This window comes from Corvus kubaryi, unplaced genomic scaffold (assembly GCF_017639235.1).
Source record: "Corvus kubaryi isolate FWS band 111438036 unplaced genomic scaffold, C.kubaryi_AGA036_p1.0 37284, whole genome shotgun sequence".
NCBI lineage: Eukaryota > Metazoa > Chordata > Aves > Passeriformes > Corvidae > Corvus > Corvus kubaryi.
In genome coordinates this window covers 9,273,899-9,298,320 of record NW_024581088.1, presented here as the reverse complement: position 1 = coordinate 9,298,320, position 24,422 = coordinate 9,273,899, and the positions used below count along the sequence as shown (strand labels likewise).

The window sequence follows — 24,422 nt, the reverse complement described above, 5'->3', positions numbered from 1 at the left end:
AGGGGTTTTTTATTCTGTATCAAAAGGAAATTCCAACATTCATCCACCTTTCTGTTCTGCTTGCTGGGGGCTCTCAACACTGAGCCATGGTTTAAATCATCCCCGCGTGAACTGCTGGGCCACAGAGCTCCAGCATTCAGCCAGGTCAGCCCTGGGCTCTGCAATTCCCCTGGCCTGGTTTGAACTGGAGGTGCTGGGGGATGTGCCCCAGCTGTGTCCTAACAGCGCTGAGCTGAGGGGGGATCATCACAGCCCAAATTTACTGGCTCTGCTCCTGCTGAGTATCGCTAAATGTTTGAGTCTGCATCACATTGGGGTATGTTCATCCAGCCCTGCTGCACAGCTCTTCCTCCCTACTCATCCTCCCTCTCTTGGAATCCCAAGATGGTTTGGGTTCCACTGTCCCAGGTTGCTCCGAGCCCTGTCCAACCTCGCCTTGGGCACTTCAGGAACGGGAGAGCCACGGCTGCTCTGGCCAAGCCCCTCATGTCCCCTGCCCTCGCCAGGCAGCGGGGGACAGCTGTCACCCTGTCACCAGAGCCCCTGGAGGAGGGACCTGCCTCACAATGTCCGGGCTGAGCTCTGTAATCACCCTGTTCCTTGCATTGTCTCCTTACTCCAAACAGCACAGAACAAACACCATTTGTAAGGGTTTTGATTTGCCACTGGTGGTGTTGGATCCTGTTTCTGGCTCTGCAGCAGCAGCAGCAGCAGCTTCCCTCTGTTGTTATCCAGCTCCCAACCAACATCCACACTCCAGCTTTCCTGCAGCTTCTCCTCGGGAGGCCACGGTTTATTTATAAGACACATAAATATTTTCCCCAACAAAATGCTACATTAAATGAAGGCACAGTTTCATTGCATGCTAAACATACAGAAGATTTAACCTAAAACTGTGCTTTCTATATCACATTTCAGCAAACTTTAAACCAGCAGGGATTACCTGGTTACCCAGGGATGCAGCAACTCCTGGACAAACTTCTCTGTGATGTTAAGACTGAGCCAAAGCTGTTGTCCCAAACCTTTTCATTGACTCCAAACGTAGCACATAAACCACCACCTTTCTAATTTGTTTGTTGGTTTAGTTCCTTTCTTCAACCTCAGTTTGACCAAAACCTCTCAAATTCATGGTGTAAAAGACAAAATAATTTGCAAGACACTTTGAGGGAATAAGAAGCTGGAGAAGAGTCAGGAAGAATTTGTGATTTAATAATTCTATGCAAAAATAATACCTTGGTAAGGGCACCAGGAGCTCCCTGTGTTTCCCATGATCAGGATCAGGGAAAAACAGGATTTTAACCTCACACAGAGATGAGAAACAACACCGAGAATGTTCACAGCAGTCAGGAGAATGTATTTCCAAAATCCAAAAAAAAGTCATCACACACCACAGCTCTCTCAGCCACTTCATTTGGACTTTGCACCCAATAAAAATCTAATGCTGAAAAAAAATTTCAGCAGCACTGAGAGAAAAAAATATCAGAGTACAGAGAGTCCTGCATTGCCAGCTCACACAAACACTCTGACAAAGGCTCTGAAGCATCTGCTGCTGTTTATTTGTTTTTGCAGGGGAGGGAAGTGCCTGAACTCTGACCACCCAAAGCAGCTTGAGACCCACCTTGGGGACACCCCTGTGCTCTCACCACGAGTTTTAAATGCACTGCTAAAAGTTGGGTGAGGTTCAGTCATCAGGTCTGTCTGAAATGACCCTAAATATAAATAAAAGCTGTATTTTGCCATGAGTTTTCCTTATTGGTTTTCTATGCTCACAACTCCCAGGGAAATTTAATTTCTATCAAATCTAGAAGCAACCTTAATCTGTTTTCTCTTTTGTGACCCATTTTGCTGAAGGGACCTTATCAAACATTGCTTTTCATTTCCACAAACAGGAAATCTTTTACACATGATCGAGGAAGCCAGAGGCTTGTCCCAAACAAAAGGCATAATTTCCCCAGCTCCTGACAGGTTTTTATTTTCCTGAAACAATAAATCAGCAAGCATGGATGATTGCATTTTACTCACTTTTTGCTTCAATTTACTGGACCTGAGGGAAAAAGGGTAACAAGAGGTATAATTAATATAATTAATATCTACGTGGATGCTCCGGGCCCTGGGCCAGCAGCCGTGCCTGGAGCCCGGCACGTTCTCAGGACATGATCACAGCTAACAGATAAATCTGGCATATTTTGATACTTAGATACAGGGAGAGGCAGGGATACAGCCTCCTGTGTCAGCCCAGGGGAAGGCAGGGAGCAGGGGGAACAGCAGCTCCAGAAGGGATCCAACACTTGGATCAGGATGGAAAGTGCCTCTGGAGCTGAGATTTCAGCCTGAAGGGAAGGGACAGTGGTCACTCCTGTGGGCAGCAGGGCCCTGCAGGGTTGGTGCATCTGTCCCTCCCCTCTCTCTGAGGGGAATAAGAGGGCTTGGCACAAGAGGTGCTGTCCCTGCTGCATCCTTCCCCTCTCTCCCAGAAGGGCCAAAAGCCACCCCAGGTCTGCAGAAGTCTGACAGGACAGGTGCTTCCACACTTCACACACACAAAGGTACCGGGGAAAATCCCAGCACAGCTCATTTCCCACTGCTCCCATCTCACAAAACGGGCTCTGCTCATTTCTGAGCCCTCCTTCGAGACCTGCACAGTTGTGATCTGGAAAGCAAAAGGGAGTCAGCAGCAGCAAATGGCTGCAGGTTTGGGCAGGGATGTGATGCCTTCATCTCTTTCATGTCCCCTGCTGCACTCCTAAATCAATAAAAGCTTTACCACTTACAGCAGCACGTATGAACATCCTTGGTAATTAGAGTTTCTCATCCTTTTAAATTCCACTTTCAATACCTCAAAGCCTTAACAGAGGAAAATTCATGATAGGAACGACTGTCACCCATATTCTTTATATTGAAATTAAAATTTCAACATTGAAAATGCCCAAGTGACTCCAGTGACACCATGGGGTGACCACACTTGGTAAGAATGACCAATGCTCTGAGAATTGATCACCAGGCAGGGGAGGTGACTGATGAGAAAGTGTCACCACCCAGTGCTGCACCAACACTCCCATCCCAGCCAGAGATGGCTTCACTTCCAGAGACACTCTGGCATCACCCTGGGGATGCTGGTGCGTGCTAATCCTTGGATAAATACCCATTTAGCATCTTCAAGGCCATAAAATAAGAACAATGGTTCATTTCCAGCTAAATGTCACCCGTGCTTTTGGAAGCGCTCAATAGCCAGGGTGATGAGTGCCCCTGACATCAGCCCTGTGCAGACTTTGGTCTGGTTGCCAACTCAACCAGATCCACTTCCTCCTTGCAGAAAAGCAGGGCTGTAACTGCAGCAGGGCTCTCCCATCACTGTCTGCTCAGGGGAAGGGTCTCTCACTGTCTGCAATCACCAACTACGTGAGCAAACAGCCCTGGCTGCAGCAGGGACACCTCAGGACTGGACATCAGGTACCTGCAGATCCTTCCCAAAGACACCAGAGCAAAACCTTCCTGTACTTAGGGATCACTTCACTGCTGGCATGGATTGTTTTCAAGTAATAAGTGTTATTATCATCAACAAAATACCCAATTTACCTTTTGTAAACAATGCAGAAGCTGCAAAGAATTGCTGGATGCACGCCCACACTTCAGCTTTTGGATTGACAAAGGCATTTAAGCTTCATGGAAGCAGCACAGACACTTCAAAGCAGGAAAACAGTTATTAAAAATTATCTGACAAGAAGTGACACTTCATCTGCATCCACAGTATTTAATTTGTTGGAATAATATAGTTACAGATAAACAGGTTCACTCCATATACAATTACCAATACCTTTGTTTTAATACAGCTCATATTCCAGTACATCAACACTATTTTATTTACAAGGCATTTATGTACATTAACATCTTTCTAAAGTCAGTGCATTGTCAATAAGTTTTATACAATAATTTACAAAGTGAATGTAGTTAATAGTTAACTTAATAAATTTACTACTAATTCTTGAATTAATTTAATTTAAAAAATTAATTACAACCAATGTAACAAACACAGAAGATCAAATAACATTAGTAGATTGTGCTACCTGCTTAAATAAAACATTTTAAAGTAAATCAGTTGAAAATCTTTCACTTTTCATGGAGTTTGCGGAGGGAGGAGCAGACAAGTGGGTGTTGAAAAAGCTTCTAACCTAGGAATTCACAAGTCATCTTTGCTTTTCTTTAGGCTCAATGTTCAGACCACTTTAAAGATAAAAGACCATAGAGGATAAGGAGCAACACCTGACATGTAAGACGAGACTCATTTTTGGAACAGATCTGCTGTCCCCAAAGAGGCACAACCTCCAAAAGCAGGGAGGGCTCTGCCTGGGCAAAGACAGCCAGACCAGCTGATATAAATTCTTAAATGGATAAACCCCAGATCCTCCTGGAAATGAGAAACTCACTGAAGGTTTGGCATTCTTGTCAAACACCCCAAAATGAACCCAAACATTAATTGCAGAGAACCACGTAAGTAACAGTTTTGTTAGTGAAGGTACAAAAATCTAGAGAACTGGGAAGATGATGTATGACAAAATTAATAAGCTGCTTAAACTCAGCTGAAGAACAAAAGGCCAAAAGAGTGAAAATTTTTATCTTCATTCAGATATGCAAACAATTTAACACTGAAAACGTCTGAAGAAATGCCTGCTCAAAAAAAAACAACCCTCTTTTTTCCAGTCTCTGCTAAGACTCAGTCACACTTCCCCTCATGCAAGAAGCCCCTTGAATTACAGAGCATGTTGCAAGGGCACGGAAATTTAATTTCAAGTATTTGCATAACCTGCTGTAACAAAAAAAAAAGAAAAAAGATAATTTGAAAAGGCAACCAAATTTTGAAAACAAGAAACTGAATTAGGAAACCAATGAAAAAACCCCTCCATCCACGAATGCTACAACAGCTACCTGACAGCCACAGCTTCTTCCTTTGAAATACACAGTGGATATTCACAGCCATTCACTCCAGAGCCCTTACAGCAACAACAACAAAAAACCAAACAAACTGTGGGTTTGAATTGAATCAGATGCATTTTCAAAAGTGCAAATTTCAAAAGCAACACCAGTCATGAAACATAAGCTCAAGCATCTCTCCTTCCAAAAGCTGGGAACGTTTTGTGCAATGTGCACGTTTTAAGACACCGTGAGTGTAATCACAACTACTCTCTCCAACCTGAAGTTTCTTCTTGAGGCAGCTCAAAAAAGTTTGAGCCAGCACTCTTCAGGCAGAAAAGCCATTCCTGAAACATGTTGATCTGCACAGCCAACACGTGGAGAAAACACAAGTATAATAAACCATTCAAGTGTAGAAATTAATCTCTTCTCAAATGATGATTTGGTTGTGCTCCCAACATTACAGAAAGAAAGCAACTGACACACATTAGTGGTGGCAAAACTGGAAACTTCTCTTCCCCATGACAATAATTGTTTCCATTTGTGCACTTTTCCTTCTCTTGCCTTCCCTGTTTTGCCAATAAAATGCAATAAAACTGCAGGAAAAAGGAGGTAGCAATATCATGTTGTCCAAAGACAACACTACAAATTGTTTTTCCCCATTACCTTAAACCTAACAAGAGCCTCAGGGGGGTGTTAGAACAGTTGGTGAACTCTACACTACTCTGTTTAGCTCTTTTTTGGATGTTTAATTTAGCTCTTATTTGGTCCTAGTCGGCTTTTCTCAAACCATTGGATTTAAAGGCCAGTGGCAGTCTCAGATGTCCAACATCAGAAACGTTTCGAGCATGTAGTGAGAAAACAGAACAAAACAATACTACTGGGTATTAACTGCTTAACCAGGGGGTTCTTCTTGTGCTTTCAGCTCACAGGGGACAACCACAACCACAAGCTCTTATGGGTCTCAGTCCCACCTTCCCCAAGGGCACACCCCAGGGTTTCTCCCTCAGTCCATGGCAGCCCAGGCTCACTGCAGCACACAGTACTTCTTGTAGTCGGACTCGAAGTCCTCGTCCATGCTGCTCGTGTCTGCCATCTTCTTGCCATCGATCTTGGGCAGGAACTGGGCATAGTCCACCCCCTGCTGCTCGTAGAACAGAATGTAGGCAGAATCCGTGTCGATCTCATCCGGGTGCAACTCCTGACACAGGGAAAACACCCGGAAAACCACCATGGGATAATTTTGTCACTGTCACTGTGCTTCAAACACACAACTGTTGCCCCAAAAAGTGTATTTTTAACTGGGTGTAACACAAGGAATCCCAATTTCTGTCTCCCTTCTTTGTTAGCTGGCTCCATGAATTACTTGAGAAGTCTGACAATTTTATAGTGATGAATGCAAATACTTAGAAGTGTCAGAACTGAGTTATTCACCAACTGAATACAAACTGCTGCCATCATGGAAATATATTCCTGGCTTTCCATTCTTAGTCATTTTCCCATCTTTGTACGAAACAAGCATCTTCCCTTAACTGTGGGAGCAGCTGATGAACAGATGTTACCTTGGAAAAAACCTCACATACAATTTCAGTTAATAATTTTAGTATTTTTCTGATGCAGCTTCGGAGGTGCTCATGATTTCAAACAGCAGCTCTCCACAAATGTCTGGTTTAATGGATGCTGTGAGGGGTGGAATGGGATGAGCTTTACGGTCCCTTCCAACCCAAACCATTCTGTGATTCTAAGACTTCTTTAGCCAGAATTTCTGATTCTGAATTTCTTTAGCTCTGGGTAACCAAAGCAAAAATTGTTTGAAATAATTAGAATAATTATGTGAAATAATGAGGAAAAGAAGTGCTTTACCTTGCAGCTGCTGTCATTGTAGCAGTACCACTTGTTGTTTGGGTTTTTGGCATAAGTGACATAATGACCCCCTCCCATAATTCCTGAATGGCACTGAAGAAAAACAAAGAAGAAAAGAAATCCTGGATCAAACATCAAATAAATGATTCCCAAGTTCATTATCTCTGAGTGACAATGGCTCATGACAATCTAGACAGCTGAAGCTAACTTTATACACAGAAAGAGAACAAACTAGAGAGACTTAATTCATACTCAGTTTTACAGCGAATTTATTGTGCTGACTTTTGCTCTCCTTCCCTACAGATCCCTGTGCTGGCACGAACACAACATTTGGTTAAACCAGAGTCCCAAAAAGGCAGTTTTGGCAGAGGAGCAGCCACCTACCGAGATTGCATATAGGTTGTAGATGGGGTTGACCCAGACATCGTCTCTTTGGTCGTCGGCGGTGTCGTCCTCGCTGTGGTTGTCCCCCTGCCCGTTGCCGAGCAAGCTCTGCTCCCACAGGTACCCGTTGGCCAGAGCCCCCTCGCTGTCCTGCCCGGGGTACAGCTCGCCCTGGCTGCCCCCCAAAGCCTGTCCTTTAGTCAGAGCATCCCCCTGCTCGTGCTCAGCACCGTTCTCTCTGTTTGCAGCCAGATTTTCCTTGCTGCTGGACAGTTTGTTTTTCCCCAGCTGGGGCAGCCGCAGGCGCCCTTTACCTCTCCCCAAAGTCCTTGGGCTGCTGTTGGGGCTGCTGTTTTTACTTGAAGGGCAGCTGGTTCCACTTTTCCTCCCCAAGGATGGAGATGCTAGGACAGAAAACATAGAGATTACTAAGATATCACAAACACAGTCTGAATTTCTTTTTAAAGTGATTCTTTATAAAACCAACCATTAAACCCCACTCCTTCACTGCAGCTCACGAGTAAGATACAGAAGTAAAAACCCATCTTTGTGCACACACATCCATACACCTAGAAACTGAAATTTAACTCTTTTATGCAGGAGCACATCCCTCACTCTCACCCCAGCCCACTTACACAAGTACCAATATCTGTTGTCACTGAGCAACTTTTTAAATTTTCTTTCATTTTTTATGCTAAAGCTTCACTAAGAAATGTTTCAAAGTGTACTGCTTTGGCAAAGAATACCCTAAACATTAAAATTTTGTACATAATAACATTTTCCCTCTCCAAACACCAGCACTGAGTGGAATTTTCTCTAATCATTCCCTACCCATTCCCTACCTTTGACATTATTGAGGACAGTAGTGTTTAGGGAGGAGGGACTCCTGTTCAGTGTGTCCCCTTCTCCTGGTGTGCCACTGATCTGCACATCTGTTTTCCTGGTGTCCCCTTGGCCGGCCCGTGGTTCAGGAAGGCTGTCAACCTGCAGGGTGAGCTGCTTCCTTTGGAAATGACTCGGATCCCTTTGTACCAAAAAGGCACTTGGGTCAAAATTTTCTCTGGGAAATTTAACGATTTTCTGGGATTTTATCCAGCGGCCGTTGACAAACTGAAATCTTTTCAGGTGAATGATCTAAAGGGAAACATTATAGAGAAAATTATTAAAGGAAGGCAATGACATCCCAGTGAGCAATATCACTGTTTAAAGGGAGTTTTTCCTAAAACATACACATTTTATTCTTTGCTAGCAAAAATAATGCTCTGTGTGACAATTTGGATTTTGGGATCAAGCTGGTAAAATATGAAACTAATATTTTCATGTGGAAATGATGGCAAAGGTTGCTTCAATCCAGTGATTAGCACCGTCTGTTTTGAATAAGCTACCAAATATGAAAAATAAGAACTGCAGGTGTCCACAACCAGAGAGGAGATCGTGTCACCAGCTGAGCGTGAGCTGTGTCAGAGCAGCTGACACTGAGCACAAACCAGCACCATTTCCTGCAAGGCAGCAGCTAAAAACATTCAAAAGGATTTGAGGTTTCCTTTATTTGCCTGCATGAAGCAAACTCAGTCAGTGCCCCTCCTGAGAGCGTGAACAAAGCAAGTCATCTTACTCAGAGCAAGGTGGCCTCAGATTTGGGAACAACGTGCTTTGGGTTTGCTGCTGAGGAGGAAAATTACCCAAGATCGTACCAAAATAGGGGGAAGTCTCCAAAGATCCAGTTTTTTGGTGGCCAAACAGTGGGTCTTGCACTTGGAGCAGTAGTACATCTCATCCTCTCCCAGTTCCTCCTCACTGGTGAAGGCTCTCAGACAACTGTCCAGGTTGATGGGCTCTGCTTGGGCTCGGCGGCTTTGTTCAACACTTTCATGTTCTTCCACGATCTGAAGGGAGAGAAAACTGTCTCTGACTTGGAAATGTAACACACACTGCTCAGAGGAAGGGCCTCCTCACAGTATCACACAAATAACTTTACAGGGTTGAACAGAATTAAAGATAAAAATGAGACGTGCTAAGTTTTAGCAGGAATTTTATTTCAGTTATGAAGAGGCAGATAAAATAACTCACTGTTCTTATACTTGGGCTCTGTTTATAAATTATCCATAAAGCACAACTTTATAGATAAAACTCACAAACTGTACCAGTTATTCCAGATTAACCCAGCTACAGCCTTACCTTCAGATGTGTTTTGTTGACTCAATGAGGAAATAGGTTTACTCACATGCACAAATGTTTATAGTTACAGAAAATTTATCCAATTAAGATATTTTGTAATGTATTATGATATATTTTGACTAGCCTAAAAGCATCTCACAACAGACAGCAAATGCACTGCTGTGGCTCTTTAAAAGCCTCCCTTCCACACCATTAGACCACATAAGAGGCCGAACATCAAGACATCGATTTATCCAGAACACACTGCTCCATGATTACTGCCTTTTGGTTTAACAGAAAATAGAAAAAAGCAGCATCAAATAAATAAAAAGGCTGAAATGGGGGGGTGTTTCAGAGGTGCTAACAAAGAACAAAGAGTTTCTGTTGGTATTTTACCCGTTCCTGCGAGGTTTGGTAGCGCAGGTGGAGCGCGGTGGGGTCCCAGTCCACGGCGATGTAGGCATTGCCCACACAAGCCCTGTCCTCCGTGCACTCAATCTTACAGCCCCGGCAGAATCTGAATCAAAAGGTTGGATGTGGTCAGTAAAGTGTCCAATCACTTCTCCATTAATTCAGTTCTGCTCCTTGTTCTGTATCACCTGCACCCTCCAAGCTCCAGGCCTCGCCTTCAGTGTCAGACACGTTTTTACACAGCAATGCTCAGGGTAATTTGCATTTTTACTGCAGGACTTTAACAGAGTGAGGAATGGAAGCAGTTGGGTGAGCTCAACCATCTACCTGCACATGATCCAGTGGAAGGTGGTCCTGCCCATGGAAGGGGGCTGGAATGGGATGGGCTTTAAGGTTCCTTCCATTCCATTATGATCCAGCGCTGACCAAACCCAGCTATGACCCCAAAACCTCCACTGCTCTGTCTCCACAAGTTATTTGCACCATGATAACTAATTCTAAGAGGTATAAAACACTTTTTAAAAAAAAACAGTTTATGGCCTGAATACCTTCCAGCAAGGGTCTGGAATTTTCCTTAGCAAGTCTTTGTTTATGGAAAATTCCAAGCGTTCTTCCAGGGTGAATTTCTTATTGCCCATTTTAGTTCTTACCCTTCAAATGGCACAGGAACTCACAGGGGTTGATGAATTACATCTAAAAATTCAGATTTGTGTGAATCCCCCACCAAACCATGCAAGTCTGTGGACATACAAGGCTGCACACAGACACAGAGTATTCTAAGGGGTTAACAGGTTTTGGATAATCTCATTTCTGTCTCCTAATTTAAAGTTTCTGTGGCAGCAGAACTTTCAGCTCTGCAAGTCATAAAAGCTGTGCTGCAGTACAAGTCTACCTGGAGAGAGTTCTGGTGAAATTACATTCCAGATTCTCATTGTTTGATATTACCTCTGAAGTCTGAAATGTACCACAGACCCATTACCATAAATTACCTTTCTGCTGGAGTGATTCCCTGCTGTAAATGGAAAAAAGGACAATTTACCTGTACCATGGACACCAAGCACAAGAATTTCCATCCTTCTGAACTACCCTGAGGGTGAAGGGGTACTGGTACCCCATGCTGTCATCACTGAAATAGAGGAGAACACAACATCAAACAGCAGCACTCTCACTGCAATTGCCTTCCTTCACTGGGCTTGTTATGATTACTTAAAAAAAAAACCCGTAAAATGATAGTTTTGGTTACAATAAACTATTAAAAGCTGCATTTCAATGGCTTAAATATGTCAGATATAAATAATCATCAATCTCTGGATAAGAACAAAGCCAACCTTTAAGTGCAGCTACATTTATCTGTACTAAAAAGGATTTAATTTTAATTACTGCCATTATTATGAGAAATCAAATTAATACAATTTTATATCTTGCAAGCAAGTCTAAGGCACTACATTCTAATTCAAATCCGAGGCTGAGGTGCCCAACTCACCAGTCCTGTGCATGGTTACTGGCTTCCTGAGGAGGGAGGGGGCTGGCCAGCCTGGAAACCTGGATCCACACAGCATCATAGAGGTCTCTTTTCCGTGTGTGAACTGTGCAGGGAACAATTAATGGCATTCCAAAGAGACTGGGCCGATTCTTCTGAGATGAGAGGAAATACAACTCTGTCCTCATCTGTGGGAAGCAGAAGGAGGAGTCAGACAGAAAGGTGCATTGACTCCCAGTACAATAATCACCTGCATTGCTGGCCTTGTGACTTATTTCAGGCCTTGGCAAGAATCCTTAATTGTATTAAAACTGCTCAAATTCCAATACCAAATACTGTAAATTTTGATCACTGACTTGAAAAATATCTGTATTTTATGAAGTTATGGCGAGGTTATTTGACCACGTCAAACATAAACGTGTATAATTATCATGTGGACATTTAAAAACCCCTTGCTTTTTAGCAATTTCTTTCCAAGAGTGTAGCACAAGCACTGGATAACCGTGCAAGCCCACTGACCATTTTCCTGTGCACTGCAATGATGTACCCTGTGCAGGGGCTGTCACACAGCGAGGGCACGTGGCCGTTGAGGGTCCAGCTGGGCGGGCTGCGCTCGGTCCCACATGGCACCACAGTGTTTGGCATCCCGTTGGGAATGAGGCTTGGCTTGGGAACATCCCCGTTCATCAGGATGGTGGGAGCTCCAGTTGAGATGTCTGGAGGCAGACAATTAAATGATCAATTATCTACAGCAACCACAGCTGATCCCAGGACTTTTATCCCTTCCATTCCGTGTGGATACTGAGCACAACCCTCACTTGTCCTTTCTTTAATCCTCACTTAATAATAAAGTTTTGTCCCGAGTTGCTCAACACTCTGCAGTTTAGCTAAGCAGGAAAAGCAGAGTTTCCTCTCACCTGTCTGCACAGGGCTCGATGCTGACGTGGGGGAGCCTGGGATGGGGATCTCAAACGCGCACAGGAAGCCGCTCACGGACAGCCGGACCTTCTGGTTGTCCTGAGGGAAGTTCTTCAGGAGAGAGGGAAGGCTGGTCAGGCACTTGGATACCTTCATCTGGGACTCCAACCGTGTTCTGTTCTTCTGAAAACTGCATTTATCAGCTCCTCTCTCCCTCCCATCTGCCTTCTTACACCTTTCCAGAAGAATAAAGGAACCCAACCCCTCTGCAGCAGTTCTCAGTGGTTCTCTGAACACACCAAAAGCACCTCATTTAAGCACTTTTAATCTACAGCAACAAAATCTATCTGGAAATATCCATACACACTGTAGAGAACTAAGCCAGTCTTTACTTATGCCCCTGATGTCTCGACAGTGTTAAACTCACGACAGCACTCTGAGATTTATTATTGCCTCAAGGTGATTTTATACTTTTTTTTCCCTAAAAATATCATTAGCAATCAATTCTAATCTATTTACAGCAAGCCAAATTACTGTTTAAGAATGAAATAAAAGTTCGTATAGAGAGATAACTAAGCTGATTTTTTAATCATATTTTTAGTTAAATTATTTCACAGTTCTTGTAAGTAAAGTTTAAATGTTAAAAACAATAAAGAAGTAACAAAAATCCCCAAAGCATGTTGCAGCAATGATTAATCTTTTTTTCTTTTTACCTTTATATTGGAGCTGTGCACCTCTGCAAGCAGAATCTGCTCTGGTTTGAGGCCACAGAGTTCACTCAGCTGTTTTTTCAAGCCTGTGTACTTCTCATCCATGTTCAACCTCAGCCCGTATCGAACAGGAGTGGTACCATCTAATTTAATTACTTTAAAGGGGAAAAGAAACACACTGGTCAGCAACCCAGGCAAGTCTTAATGACAACAATGCATTACAGCTCCCCACTTAGTGGAGAATATTTCTCCTCCACTTCAATGGATGATTTATTTTATTTTCCCAGTCAATTTTTAAGGTCTGCAGGCAATGTCACAATGTCAGAAAATCTCTTGCTGCACATAGGCAGTAGAAAATGCTTTCAAAATTCTTTTCACTTTTTCACCATCTTTTCTTTTGCCTCTTTTCCAGCAATCCACAGGTCCTTCAGAGCACAGTTCATGACCCATATCGTATTTTCCCCCAACCCTGGTTTTTCCTCTGGGCAGATTTAGGACAACCTCCACAAGAGGGGGAACAGAAGGAAAGTTCTCCAAATCCCCATTTTACACGTTTCTGTATTAAATCCTTCAATCAAGACTGAAAATGGGCCATCCATGTTCTGTTTCTAAAGGTTTTACCTTAGTTTCACTGTGTTCCAATGAAAGTTCTTGCACTCTATTATATTAAAATGACTTAATTAAAATTCTTCTTAATAAGTAGTAACACAAATTTGATCTTTTATAGCTTTTCCACTTCTACAAATTTTATTTTATGAATGTCAAGTTTACACTACTCACCTGTAATTTCTAGGTGCATGTAGCTGTCCATTGGCAAAGGCAAGGATAAAAAATTAAAAGGGTCAAACCTAACACTTATATGCCCACAAGTTTTACATTTCACTTGTGACTTCAGCTGCCCATGAAATAAATCTACAACAATGGATCTGTTTCTTCTCAGATGGTTTTCCCAGGCCTGAAATGAAGCACAAAAAAAATATAATACAAAGTTAGAAACTGAAGACTACTTCATTGGTGTCCAAAGTTTCCCTGGCCTATGGGAGTCAAATTACTTCCACAAAAGTTATTTACTCATTTGTAATAAATAGGAAGTATTTAGTTACAGCACAAGTAAAGTTCTCAATTAACACAATAATCAAGGTATGACACAATTTAAAATATTTCTGATGGGATCATCAGGCATCTTGAAATATTTTGATACTCCCTAATTTTGAGGACTTGTTCAAAATAGTTGTGAAATATCTTTATAATTATTACAACAATTAAAATTAGTTTTCAGCTCAAAGGTGAAACTGCCTCTGTAAATCACAGCTCTGACAAGATCCAAAAGGTGCTACAGTCCCAAAAATGTTGCCACAGGCAGCCTCATCAACAATTTCTCACCTTAGTACTATAAGGAAAAGAAAAAATACACCAAAAAAGCCCAAAGGCAAAGATTTGAAGCCCTACCTCTGCTGCTACTTCCCAGTCTGGCCGACCATCACTGTCCTTCAGTTCCACATATGGCTTATCATGAACTCTGTTCAAATCCTCATGAAGCCCATCCAGAAGAAAAGCAAGAAGCTCCTGTGAGTCTTGCTGTTGAAAGCCATTAAATCTTGGAGCATATTTTGCTATTGTCCACTATAAAAAAACCACCAGAAAGTCATTTATAATCATGTAACAAATGTAAAAATAAAGCAAAATATTGTAGATGAGACATGTGCTGTCAATGAACACAAATTCTACTGCCAAGAGCTGAAGGGAACCCCTTTGCTTTCAGAACAAAAGCTCATTTACAGGTAAATGCATCATCTTTTGTCCCCAAAAAGGGCTGTAAAAGCCACTTCCTACAGCACAACCCCAGTCACACCAGGTAACTCCTCTGGCCTTACAACCACTAATTCCACCAGGACTGATGAACACTGGCCCCTTCTAGGGAAGACTCTGAGTCTCCAAACTGCTCCAACACAGGTAACATCAGGAAGAAGTGCATTGAATTTCTGCTTTTCCAAGAAATCCTTGTTTTCCACCTTGGAATAACTCACCCGCAGCTTTAAGGGGGCTATGTTCTTCTGGGTGCCACTCCACAGCTCCTGAACCAAATCCCCATAGCACTTGGCCATGTGTCCTTTCATTCCTATGGGATTTGTCCTAGAAATTACAAAGGAATTAATACCACATTAAAATTTAAACACAGCTCAAGCCTGGAGATGAAGAAGGAAGCAGAAAAGCTTGCTGCTCTCAGAAACAAGAGGCTGCATTTCCATGCCTCTAACGTAGTATCTGCTGCAGAGCTGGTAACACTGAATTTAAATGATTCCTTTACACTGAATTTCAGCTTTCAGAAGCAGCCAGCCTGAATAAATGTTCCAGCACCCAAAATGCCACTGTTCTCACACAGAATTACCTGTTCAGCTCATAGAGATGCCTTCCTGAGATGAAGTAGCGTGTCAGGGGCTGGGTGTTGCTGACACACTGGATGCTGGAGTTCATGAAGCACGTGTTCCCCAGATTGCTCAGGCCTGTAGCACCCTTCTCAGTAGGAACTGAGTGAAAAAACATCATTAGAGCAGTTGTGCAGATGAGAAAATTCAGAATGTTTTAGCAGTGTCTCCTAACAGTAACCAGTTTAATTTAACCTGCTCCCAATTGTGACACTACACAGATGCAGCAGATGTTTAAAATATCTGCTCTCTCAACTCTGCTTCACAGAAATTGAGGCATTTTGTTGATGTGATCCACCACAGGCAGCAGTACAATCCATACAGAATACTTTCAGGTCATTATGATACTGAAAATTCTGGATTCACTTGTTAAAATCTTAAATATTCCTCGCCTTAACAAAATCCAAGGTAATAAACACAAAGTCCAAAATCTGCTGTGTACCATTTACTAAAGCTGTGTCTGAACATCTACAGATTTATCTTTACATCCCACATTCCCAGCATTTAAGTTAATATAAAGACCCAGCAAAGCAGCATAAAAGACCTCACCCAGTGTTAAAGGGACTTGTGTTAAAAAGAATTGTTTTAACATCTCAGTTGTTTCCTTGGGTTTTTCTTCTCATCATAATCCAGCGACTCTGTGAAAGACTCACCTTTGTGTCTGTCTATTTTACTGCTGTTTGCTATAAAAGACATCTCTTCTGGCCAGCTCATGTCTTTGTTTCGAACTAGAAAGGGACATGAAAAGGGGTTTTTAAAAATTGTTACTTACTCCAGAGAGCTTACACAGCTGAAGAGCTTTAATTAAAATTTTCTAATATTTGGGATTAGAAATTTGCTTACTTTTAGCTATTATTTTTGCTAGTTTTCATTTCAATGTTTCTAATCATTATTGGAACTCATTCTAACACTGGCATCCCTCCAAGCACACCAGTAACATCTTTAGAGAGCAGCCTTGGGATTGCTTTTGCTGTTGAATAGCAAATTTTTCAGTGCTTATTCTAATTCTCAATAAGGATCCACCAGGTCTGAACAAATCAGTTCATGAGCCATCACTAATATTTTTTGTTGTTGCCAACCAACAAAAGATCCTAAAGTACTTCAAAATAGGGACAAAATACATGCAAACTTTGCTAAATTAGCTTTGCCACCACCTGCCCATAGGTTCCCTCTGTAAACTTCTATTTTTAGAGCATAAACCAATTATAGCCCCTTTTTATACCTTCTATTACTAAATGCTGCTCATCTTGGATTTTAAGATATTCCAGTCTGTGATCTTCATCATCCAGCAAAGTGAGATAGTTCTGCAGGAGAAAAAACACCTCACAGAATTAGAGTTCTACACGTACAACACTCTGAGGATCCTTTCACCTCAAAGCAAGGGAATTAAAGCACAGAAAACTCTGAAAAATAAATAGCAAGAGTCTTTAACTGTAAAGGATGGCCACTTTATGGCCACTCTTAATTTTTCTGTGCACATGTATTTAATAGTTTCTGGAAAGGACTAAAACACATCATGTCCAATAAAAAAAAGGAAGGCAAAGGAGCAAGATTACCTCACTGTTGTAGAGCCAGAGGCGCATGTCCTCCTCCTTGATCCGTAACCTCTGGGACAGATACTCGTGGATCTCTTTGATGGTTTGCATCCGACTGAAGCAGCCAGTGTAAGCCAGCACCCTTTTTAAAGGGGCATTTGGGGAAGGGACATTCCCTGGATTCACAGGGAGAGAAGGGGAGAAGAGAATGGATTTACCCCGAGGTCAGATCAATAACAACTTATACACTAAATACACTCTCTGCAAAAAGTAGTAGACACTTGTAGTGCTTGTGTTTATGGGTTAGGTGGAAACCCAGTTGTTATTGACCCTTTGGGACAACAAATTTGCTACCACAAAGCAGATAAAATACCTCCCTTCTTAGCAAAACCTATTAGAAAATGCTCCCCTGAGATTCTCATAGGAAATACAAAAAAATTTCAATGAAGTTTAATAAGTTTTTACAGTTCTTTTTGTCTCTTAAAGACACGGCAGGAGAGGCAAAGGGGATTTTCAAAATAAAGGGCTTCAAAATTTCATACAGATTTCCTTTTTGAGAGAACATTGTAAGTAAAAAATAAGGTAAAAAAAAATCAGTTTGACTATTTTTGGAAGTAGCATGACTTTGCTTCAGCTCTTCTGTGAGGATGAATGTTGATCTGTGAACATGAAATCAGCCTGGCAGCTCACAATAAAAGTACTCTTAATAACTAAATTTCTTAGTAACTAAATTCCTCAAAACATTCTGTGAAGACACCTGGAATTTCCACCAAAATTCTCAACAACCCCACATTGGCCACACAAATTAATTAATTGGTCAAGATTGTTGCTCTTCATAATGTGAGCTCATCTTTAAATAAAACATTTGCACTAGAGATGAGACCATGAGGGGGTTTTTTTTGAGTTTTTTTAGTTTAAGCTTCAGAAGTTCCCCCCACTCCTTACAGAGACATGAAAAGCTTTTATTATCCAGCCAAACCCAAACTGGGCAACTGCAAAACTTAAGTAGCCTGAGAAGTGACACAATTCTATTTTCACTGTTAAAAGGTTACAGTAAAATAAACAGTACAACATGAAAAGGTGCAGTGTTATATTATCACATGCAATTTGACAAGAGAGTAAATGATACCTTATAAATCAGCAAAGCATCAGTCTGGCTTCAGTGTACCAAGCAAAGTACTCAGGGTTTTTAAAAGAAAACAAACCAACATTTTCTGTGATTAGGGATCAGAGGATTAGTGGTAAGATTACAGCAAGAAAGCACATCTGAGAACTCCACAGGATTAATAACTGATTGGACAATCAAATTAGTGCAGTACAAAGTAATTCCAAATCAAGATCAAATTTGGCACATAAGAAGATTCTCTTCATTGGAATTTGGGCATTTTAGGATGTCCAAACAAAGCAGTTTCCATTTGATTAGGTCAGGCAGGAAAGCTGAATTTGGGCAGAGGCAGTTTGTGCAGAACTCGATGGCACAGGCAGCTGCTGACTACACAGAGGGTTTAGATCCTACCAAAGCAGTGAAAAATTGAGCATCTGCATGAGGGTTTTAACCACATTGTGACACAGCAAGGCTGAAGGATTGAATTTTCAGCAGTCAGGTGAGCCCATTTCCAGACATGTTGCTGTGGATGCAAATGTGTATCTGTGTGTGTCCAGATGTGAACAGCAGGGAGTCCTTCCAGCCTCTTGTGCGAGGCAAACTGCAAACTGGAGACAAATCCTGCAACACTGCCCAGCTGAAATGTGAAGCCACAACCTAAAGATTACTCTTGGCATAATCTTTTGGTGAGCACTACCACCACAGTTATGACAAAGAGATTTTAGCTGGGTGTTTATACTTTGTATTTAATTGTCTTTTTGAACTATGTCAAATAATAGTCTTCATATTCCATTCATTTAATCTCTCTCTAAAGAGCATTAAATAATTTTGGGCATCAAAGCCCAGCTGCCCAAGTAACTCAGAAGCAGTTGGCTGAGCATTAACTGAATTTATTGTGCCACTGCATGTTGGGGTTTTAGTTTAGTCTTAGTTTTTTTCCTGTTAAAGGAATTTTCTCCCATACTAACATGTTACATGAAACTTAACTTTTTTAACCATATAAATCTATGCATTACCCAAATTATATACAAATATACATGCTGATACTGATACAAGTACAGAGCCATGGGTAGTTCACCCTAAAACAAGGTCCCCTTGAGGTAAGCATCGGGTCTCTCCATCCTTTTGCATCACCCACCAGGTGCAACCTGGTCCCTGAGCAAAAACAACCCCACGGATGGGTTTGTCTTTGCTCAAGGCAGACTTTACCCAAACAGTTTTTCCAAGCATACCTCTCATGTGCACCACTGGAACCTTATCCCCGTCTGTTGTTTGTAGGGGTTCAGATTGGGCAGGGCCTGCTCGGCTGGTGGAACCTCGAGTGTTAACTAACCAGGTGGCTCTTGCTAAATGCATCTCCCAGTTTTTGAAAGTCCCCCAACCCAGTGCCTTCAAGGTGGTTTTAAGCAGTCCATTACACCGCTCAACCTTCCCAGCTGCTGGTGCATGGTAAGGGATGTGGTACACCCACTCTATGCCATGTTCTCTAGCCCAGGTGTTTATAAGGCTGTTCTTGAAATGAGTCCCATTGTCAGACTCGATTCTCTCAGGGGTGCCATGCCTCCAAAGGACTTGCTTTTCCAGGCCCAGGATGGTGTTCCGGGCAGTAGCGTGAGGCACAGGGTAGGTCTCCAGCCATCCAGTGGTGGCTTCTACCATTGTGAGCACATAGCGCTTGCCTTGGCGGGTTTGAGGCAGTGTGATGTAATCAATCTGCCAGGCCTCCCCATACTTGTATTTGGACCATCGCCCACCATACCACAGAGGCTTCACCCGCTTGGCCTGCTTGATCACAGCGCATGTCTCACAGTCATGGATAACTTGGGAGATACTGTCCATGGTTAGATCCACCCCTCGGTCTCGTGCCCACTTATAGGTGGCATCTCTGCCCTGATGGCCTGAGGCATCATGGGCCCATCGAGCTAGGAACAGTTCTCCTTTATGTTGCCAATCCAAGTCTATCTGGGACACCTCTATTTTCGCAGCTTGATCTACCTGATTGTTGTTACGATGTTCTTCATTAGCCCGGCTCTTGGGGATGTGAGCATCTACATGACGGACCTTCACGGATAGCTTCTCTACCCGAGTGGCAATGTCTTTCCACTCTTCAGCAGCCCAGATTGGTTTTCCTCTGCGCTGCCAGTTTGCCTTATTCCACCTTTCCAGCCAACCCCACAGAGCATTGGCTACCATCCATGAATCAGTGTAGAGGTAGAGCTTTGGCCACTTCTCTCTTTCAGCTATGTCCAGAGCTAATTGGACAGCTTTGAGCTCAGCAAATTGGCTCGATCCACCTTCTCCTTCAGTAGCCTGTGCAACTTGTCGTGTGGGGCTCCATACAGCGGCTTTCCATTTCCGGCTAGCGCCTACAATTCGGCAGGAACCATCAGTGAAGAGGGCGTATTGTCTTTCACTCTCTGGTAGCTCGTTATATGGTGGGGCTTCTTCGGCACGTGTCACCTGCTCCTCTTCTTCTTCAGAAGATAACCCAAAAGTCTCACCTTCCGGCCAGTTCGTAATTATTTCCAAGATCCCAGGGCGACTTGGGTTTCCAATTCGGGCGCGCTGCGTGATGAGGGCAATCCATTTGCTCCAAGTAGCGTCGGTGGCGTGATGTGTGGAGGGAACCTTTCCTTTGAACATCCACCCCAGCACCGGTAGTCGGGGTGCCAGGAGGAGTTGTGCCTCTGTGCCGATTACTTCTGAGGCAGCCTGGACTCCTTCATAAGCTGCCAGGATTTCCTTCTCTGTGGGAGTGTAGTTGGCTTCAGATCCTCTGTAGCTTCGGCTCCAGAATCCCAGTGGTCGGCCCCGAGTCTCACCAGGCACCTTCTGCCAGAGGCTCCAGGACAGACCATTGTTCCCGGCTGCAGAGTAGAGCACGTTCTTCACCTCTGGTCCTGTCCTGACTGGGCCAAGGGCTACGGCGTGAGCAATTTCCTGTTTGATCTGGGCGAAGGCTTGCTGCTGTTCAGGGCCCCAGTGGAAATCATTCTTCTTGCGGGTAACCAGGTAGAGAGGACTCACGATCTGGCTGTACTCCGGAATGTGCATCCTCCAGAAACCTATAGCACCTAGGAAAGCTTGTGTTTCCTTCTTGTTGGTCGGCGGAGACATTGCTGTGATCTTATTGATGACCTCAATGGGAATCTGACGTCGTCCATCTTGCCACTTTACTCCCAGGAACTGGATCTCTCGGGCAGGTCCCTTGACCTTGCTCTTCTTGATGGCAAAACCAGCTTGCAGGAGAATTTGAATTATTCTCTCTCCTTTCTCAAACACTTTGGTTGCGGTGTTCCCCCACACAATGATGTCATCAATGTACTGCAGATGTTCTGGAGCCTCACCCTTTTCTAGTGCAGTCTGGATCAGTCCATGGCAGATGGTGGGACTGTGCTTCCACCCCTGGGGCAGTCGGTTCCAGGTGTACTGCACGCCCCTCCAGGTGAAGGCAAACTGAGGCCTGCACTCTGCTGCCAGAGGAATGGAGAAGAATGCATTGGCAATGTCAATAGTGGCGTACCACTTCGCTGCTTTGGACTCCAGCTCATACTGGAGCTCCAACATGTCTGGCACGGCAGCGCTCAGCGGTGGAGTCACTTCATTCAGGGCACGATAGTCCACAGTCAATCTCCATTCCCCGTCAGACTTGCGCACAGGCCAGATGGGGCTGTTGAAGGGTGAGTGGGTCTTGCTGACCACCCCTTGACTCTCCAGCTCGCGGATCATCTTGTGGATGGGGATCACAGCATCTCGATTTGTCCGATACTGCCGGCGGTGCACTGTCGAGGTGGCAATTGGCACTCGTTGCTCTTCCACTTTCAGGAGCCCAACTGCAGAAGGATTCTCAGATAGTCCAGGCAGGGTGTTCAATTGCCTAATGCCCTCTGCCTCCACAGCAGCAATCCCAAATGCCCACCTGAGTCCTTTTGGGTCTTTGTAGTAGCCATTCCGGAGGAAGTCTATGCCCAGAATACACGGGGCCTCTGGACCGGTCACAATTGGATGCTTTTGCCACTCCTTCCCAGTCAGGCTCACCTCAGCTTCCAAAAGGGTCAACTGCTGTGATCCCCCGGTCACCCCAGCGATGGATACAGGTTCTGCCCCCACATGTCCCGATGGCATTAAAGTACACTGTGCCCCAGTATCAACCAATGCATCATATTTTTGTGGCTCTGATGTGCCAGGCCATCGGATCCACACCGTCCAGAAAACTCGGTTCTCCCGTGCCTCTTCCTGGCTAGAGGCAGGGCCCCTCTAGCCCTGGTTATCATTCTTTCCCTGGGCGTACATGCTCGAGGTACCTTCAAGGGGATCCGACATATCATCCTCCCTTCTGTAACGCCTGGCAGCTCGGTCACGGGAGGCTGAGGCTACCTTCACCTTAGCGGAACCCCCTCGGTTAGTGCCTCCCTCCTTGAGTTCATGCACCCGCGCTGCCAGGGCAGAGGTGGGTTTCCCATCCCACCTTCTCATGTCTTCCCCATGCTCACACAGGAAAAACCACAGCTCAGCTCGTGGGGTGTACCCTCTCTCTCTAGCAGGGGGACGACGGGCTCTGACTTGGGGGCCTGTGACTCGCACTGGTGCCACACTGACCCTCCTCATCTCCTCCCTCATCTCCTCCATCTTCTCCTTCATCTCCTCTTTGAGGTCCTGGACCACAGCAGAGACGTGAGCTTTTAGCGGGCCATTGATCATGCTGTCATAATGCCTGAGCCTGTTGGCAACAGAGCCCACTGTTTCTCGGGTATTGTCAGCATCAATCGTTGCAATGAAGGTGGTGTATTGCGATGGCCCTAGCCTTGCCAGGTTCCACATCATCTGTCCTGTGCACCTGACCTTATCGGGGTCATTATCATGCTGTCCATCCTTCCCAAAGAGTACCTCTAATATTGCCACCTCTCTTAGCTGTTGGATCCCTTGCTCGAGTGTCTTCCACTGCATTCTATGATGATACTCCTGCATTCTTTCTTTGTGAATGAACCTTTCTCTTACACTCATTAAGAGCCGCTCCCAGAGAGAGAGAGGCCCTGGCTCCCTCACAAATATCTGGTCCACACCTGGGTCCTGGGTCAACGATCCCAGATACCTTGCCTCACCACTATCCAGTTGCACACTTGTGCCCATAAGGTCCCAAACCCGAAGCAGCCAGGTGGTATAAGGCTCACGCCCCCTTCGCACAATGTCGTTTCGCATAGCACGGAGACTGTCGTGCGACAGGGACTCAGTGATGACTTCTGGCTCTGGCTCTCCTGCTGGTTGTGAGGGCCCTGGTTGCCCATCATCATTAACTGGTCGTACTGATTTGGTCTTATACTTCCTCCTTTGCACAGGGGCGACTGCTGCTGGCTGTGGTTGTCCTCGTGGTTCAGCTGAAGCCTGGACGGTTGTAACATCCATGGGTTCCACTGCTGCACCATCGGACTCACCCTCTTTGGGGCAGGGAGAGGGTTTTTCACTAGCTGAGGAGGTGTATTCCCTTAGCAATTGGCATATCTCCTGGCGCACCTGGCCCATCTCCTGGCACATCTCCTTGCGCACCTGGCCCATCTCCTGGCACATCTCCTTGCGCACCTGGCCCATCTCCTGGCATATCTCCTGGCGCACCTGACCCATCTCCTGGCATATCCCCTGGCGCACCTGACCCATCTCTTGGCACATCTCCTGCATCCCTTTTGCCAGTACCCCCACCCAGTTTGGGTAGTCCATTTCTGAGGTGGACTGTTGGGCAGTATCAGTCTGTGGGGCGGGATCTCTAGTGTCTGGGGCTGTGGCAGGTTCTGGCTCTGGGGTAGGATCTCTAGTGTCTGGGGCCGTGTCAGGTTCTGGGGCGGGATCAGGCTCTGGGGTAGGAACTCTACTCTCTGCGGCCATGTCAGGTTCTGGGGCAGGATCAGGCTCTGGGGCAGGATCTCTAGTCTCTGGGGCTGGTGTCCGGGTAGATATCCAAGCCAATCTCAACTTATCCTTGAATGCTAAATAGAGTAGGCCTATCAGCAGCAGATGGTTAGTATTCAGAGGGAATTTAAACCCTTCGAAAATTGATGGGGTGGGCCCAAAGAACTGGTTGAGGGGTTGGGAGAAAACTTCCCCTGGTGTCATTTCCTCACAGAAGGTACCATTGTTAACATAACCCCAAAAACATGTGCTCAGTGTGTGATAGCTGTTTATCCATGTGCCCACATTCCGGAGGAAGTTAAAAACCCATGAATTCCTCACCTTCTCGACCCATAACGCAAGCTGGATAACAGCAATGGTAGCCTTAGTCAGAGGACCCATATTCAAGTAAGGAGCTGCAAAGGGGAAGAATATAGCCACGGCTACATGCCACCCAAACCAGGGTAAACTAGACCACATAGTGCTGCCTAACAAGGTTCCAATATCCAGCACACCAAATAAAGTTATCGAGGAACTGTTATTCCTTTTTCACCTCTATCTCTTAATGCCCTCAGGCCCCACGTTGGGCGCCAAGATCTGTCTCGGTTTTGAAAGACAGGTGTCTGCTAAGGAAGGCAGAGGCCC

The 24,422-nt window shown here is 44.4% G+C and overlaps 1 protein-coding gene across 1 annotated transcript in view; it reads right to left on the bottom strand.

Annotated features, from left to right (window-relative positions):
- Positions 1–3,725: 3,725 nt before the first annotated feature.
- The window catches only part of USP32 (ubiquitin specific peptidase 32), a 55,461-nt gene continuing 34,764 nt past the window's right edge, over positions 3,726–24,422 (bottom strand). The window contains exons 18-35 of the mRNA XM_042026598.1: positions 16,814–16,968; positions 16,480–16,561; positions 15,911–15,985; positions 15,221–15,359; positions 14,859–14,964; positions 14,281–14,454; positions 13,612–13,786; positions 12,835–12,986; positions 12,121–12,232; positions 11,723–11,919; positions 11,207–11,391; positions 10,763–10,849; positions 9,709–9,829; positions 8,850–9,041; positions 7,998–8,289; positions 7,156–7,559; positions 6,772–6,864; positions 3,726–6,109 (exon numbers count right to left, since the gene is read on the bottom strand). Of these exons, the coding sequence (XP_041882532.1) occupies positions 5,936–6,109; positions 6,772–6,864; positions 7,156–7,559; positions 7,998–8,289; positions 8,850–9,041; positions 9,709–9,829; positions 10,763–10,849; positions 11,207–11,391; positions 11,723–11,919; positions 12,121–12,232; positions 12,835–12,986; positions 13,612–13,786; positions 14,281–14,454; positions 14,859–14,964; positions 15,221–15,359; positions 15,911–15,985; positions 16,480–16,561; positions 16,814–16,968 (2,915 nt within the window). The 3' untranslated portion in view covers positions 3,726–5,935. The remainder of the gene's footprint in view (positions 6,110–6,771; positions 6,865–7,155; positions 7,560–7,997; positions 8,290–8,849; positions 9,042–9,708; positions 9,830–10,762; positions 10,850–11,206; positions 11,392–11,722; positions 11,920–12,120; positions 12,233–12,834; positions 12,987–13,611; positions 13,787–14,280; positions 14,455–14,858; positions 14,965–15,220; positions 15,360–15,910; positions 15,986–16,479; positions 16,562–16,813; positions 16,969–24,422) is intronic.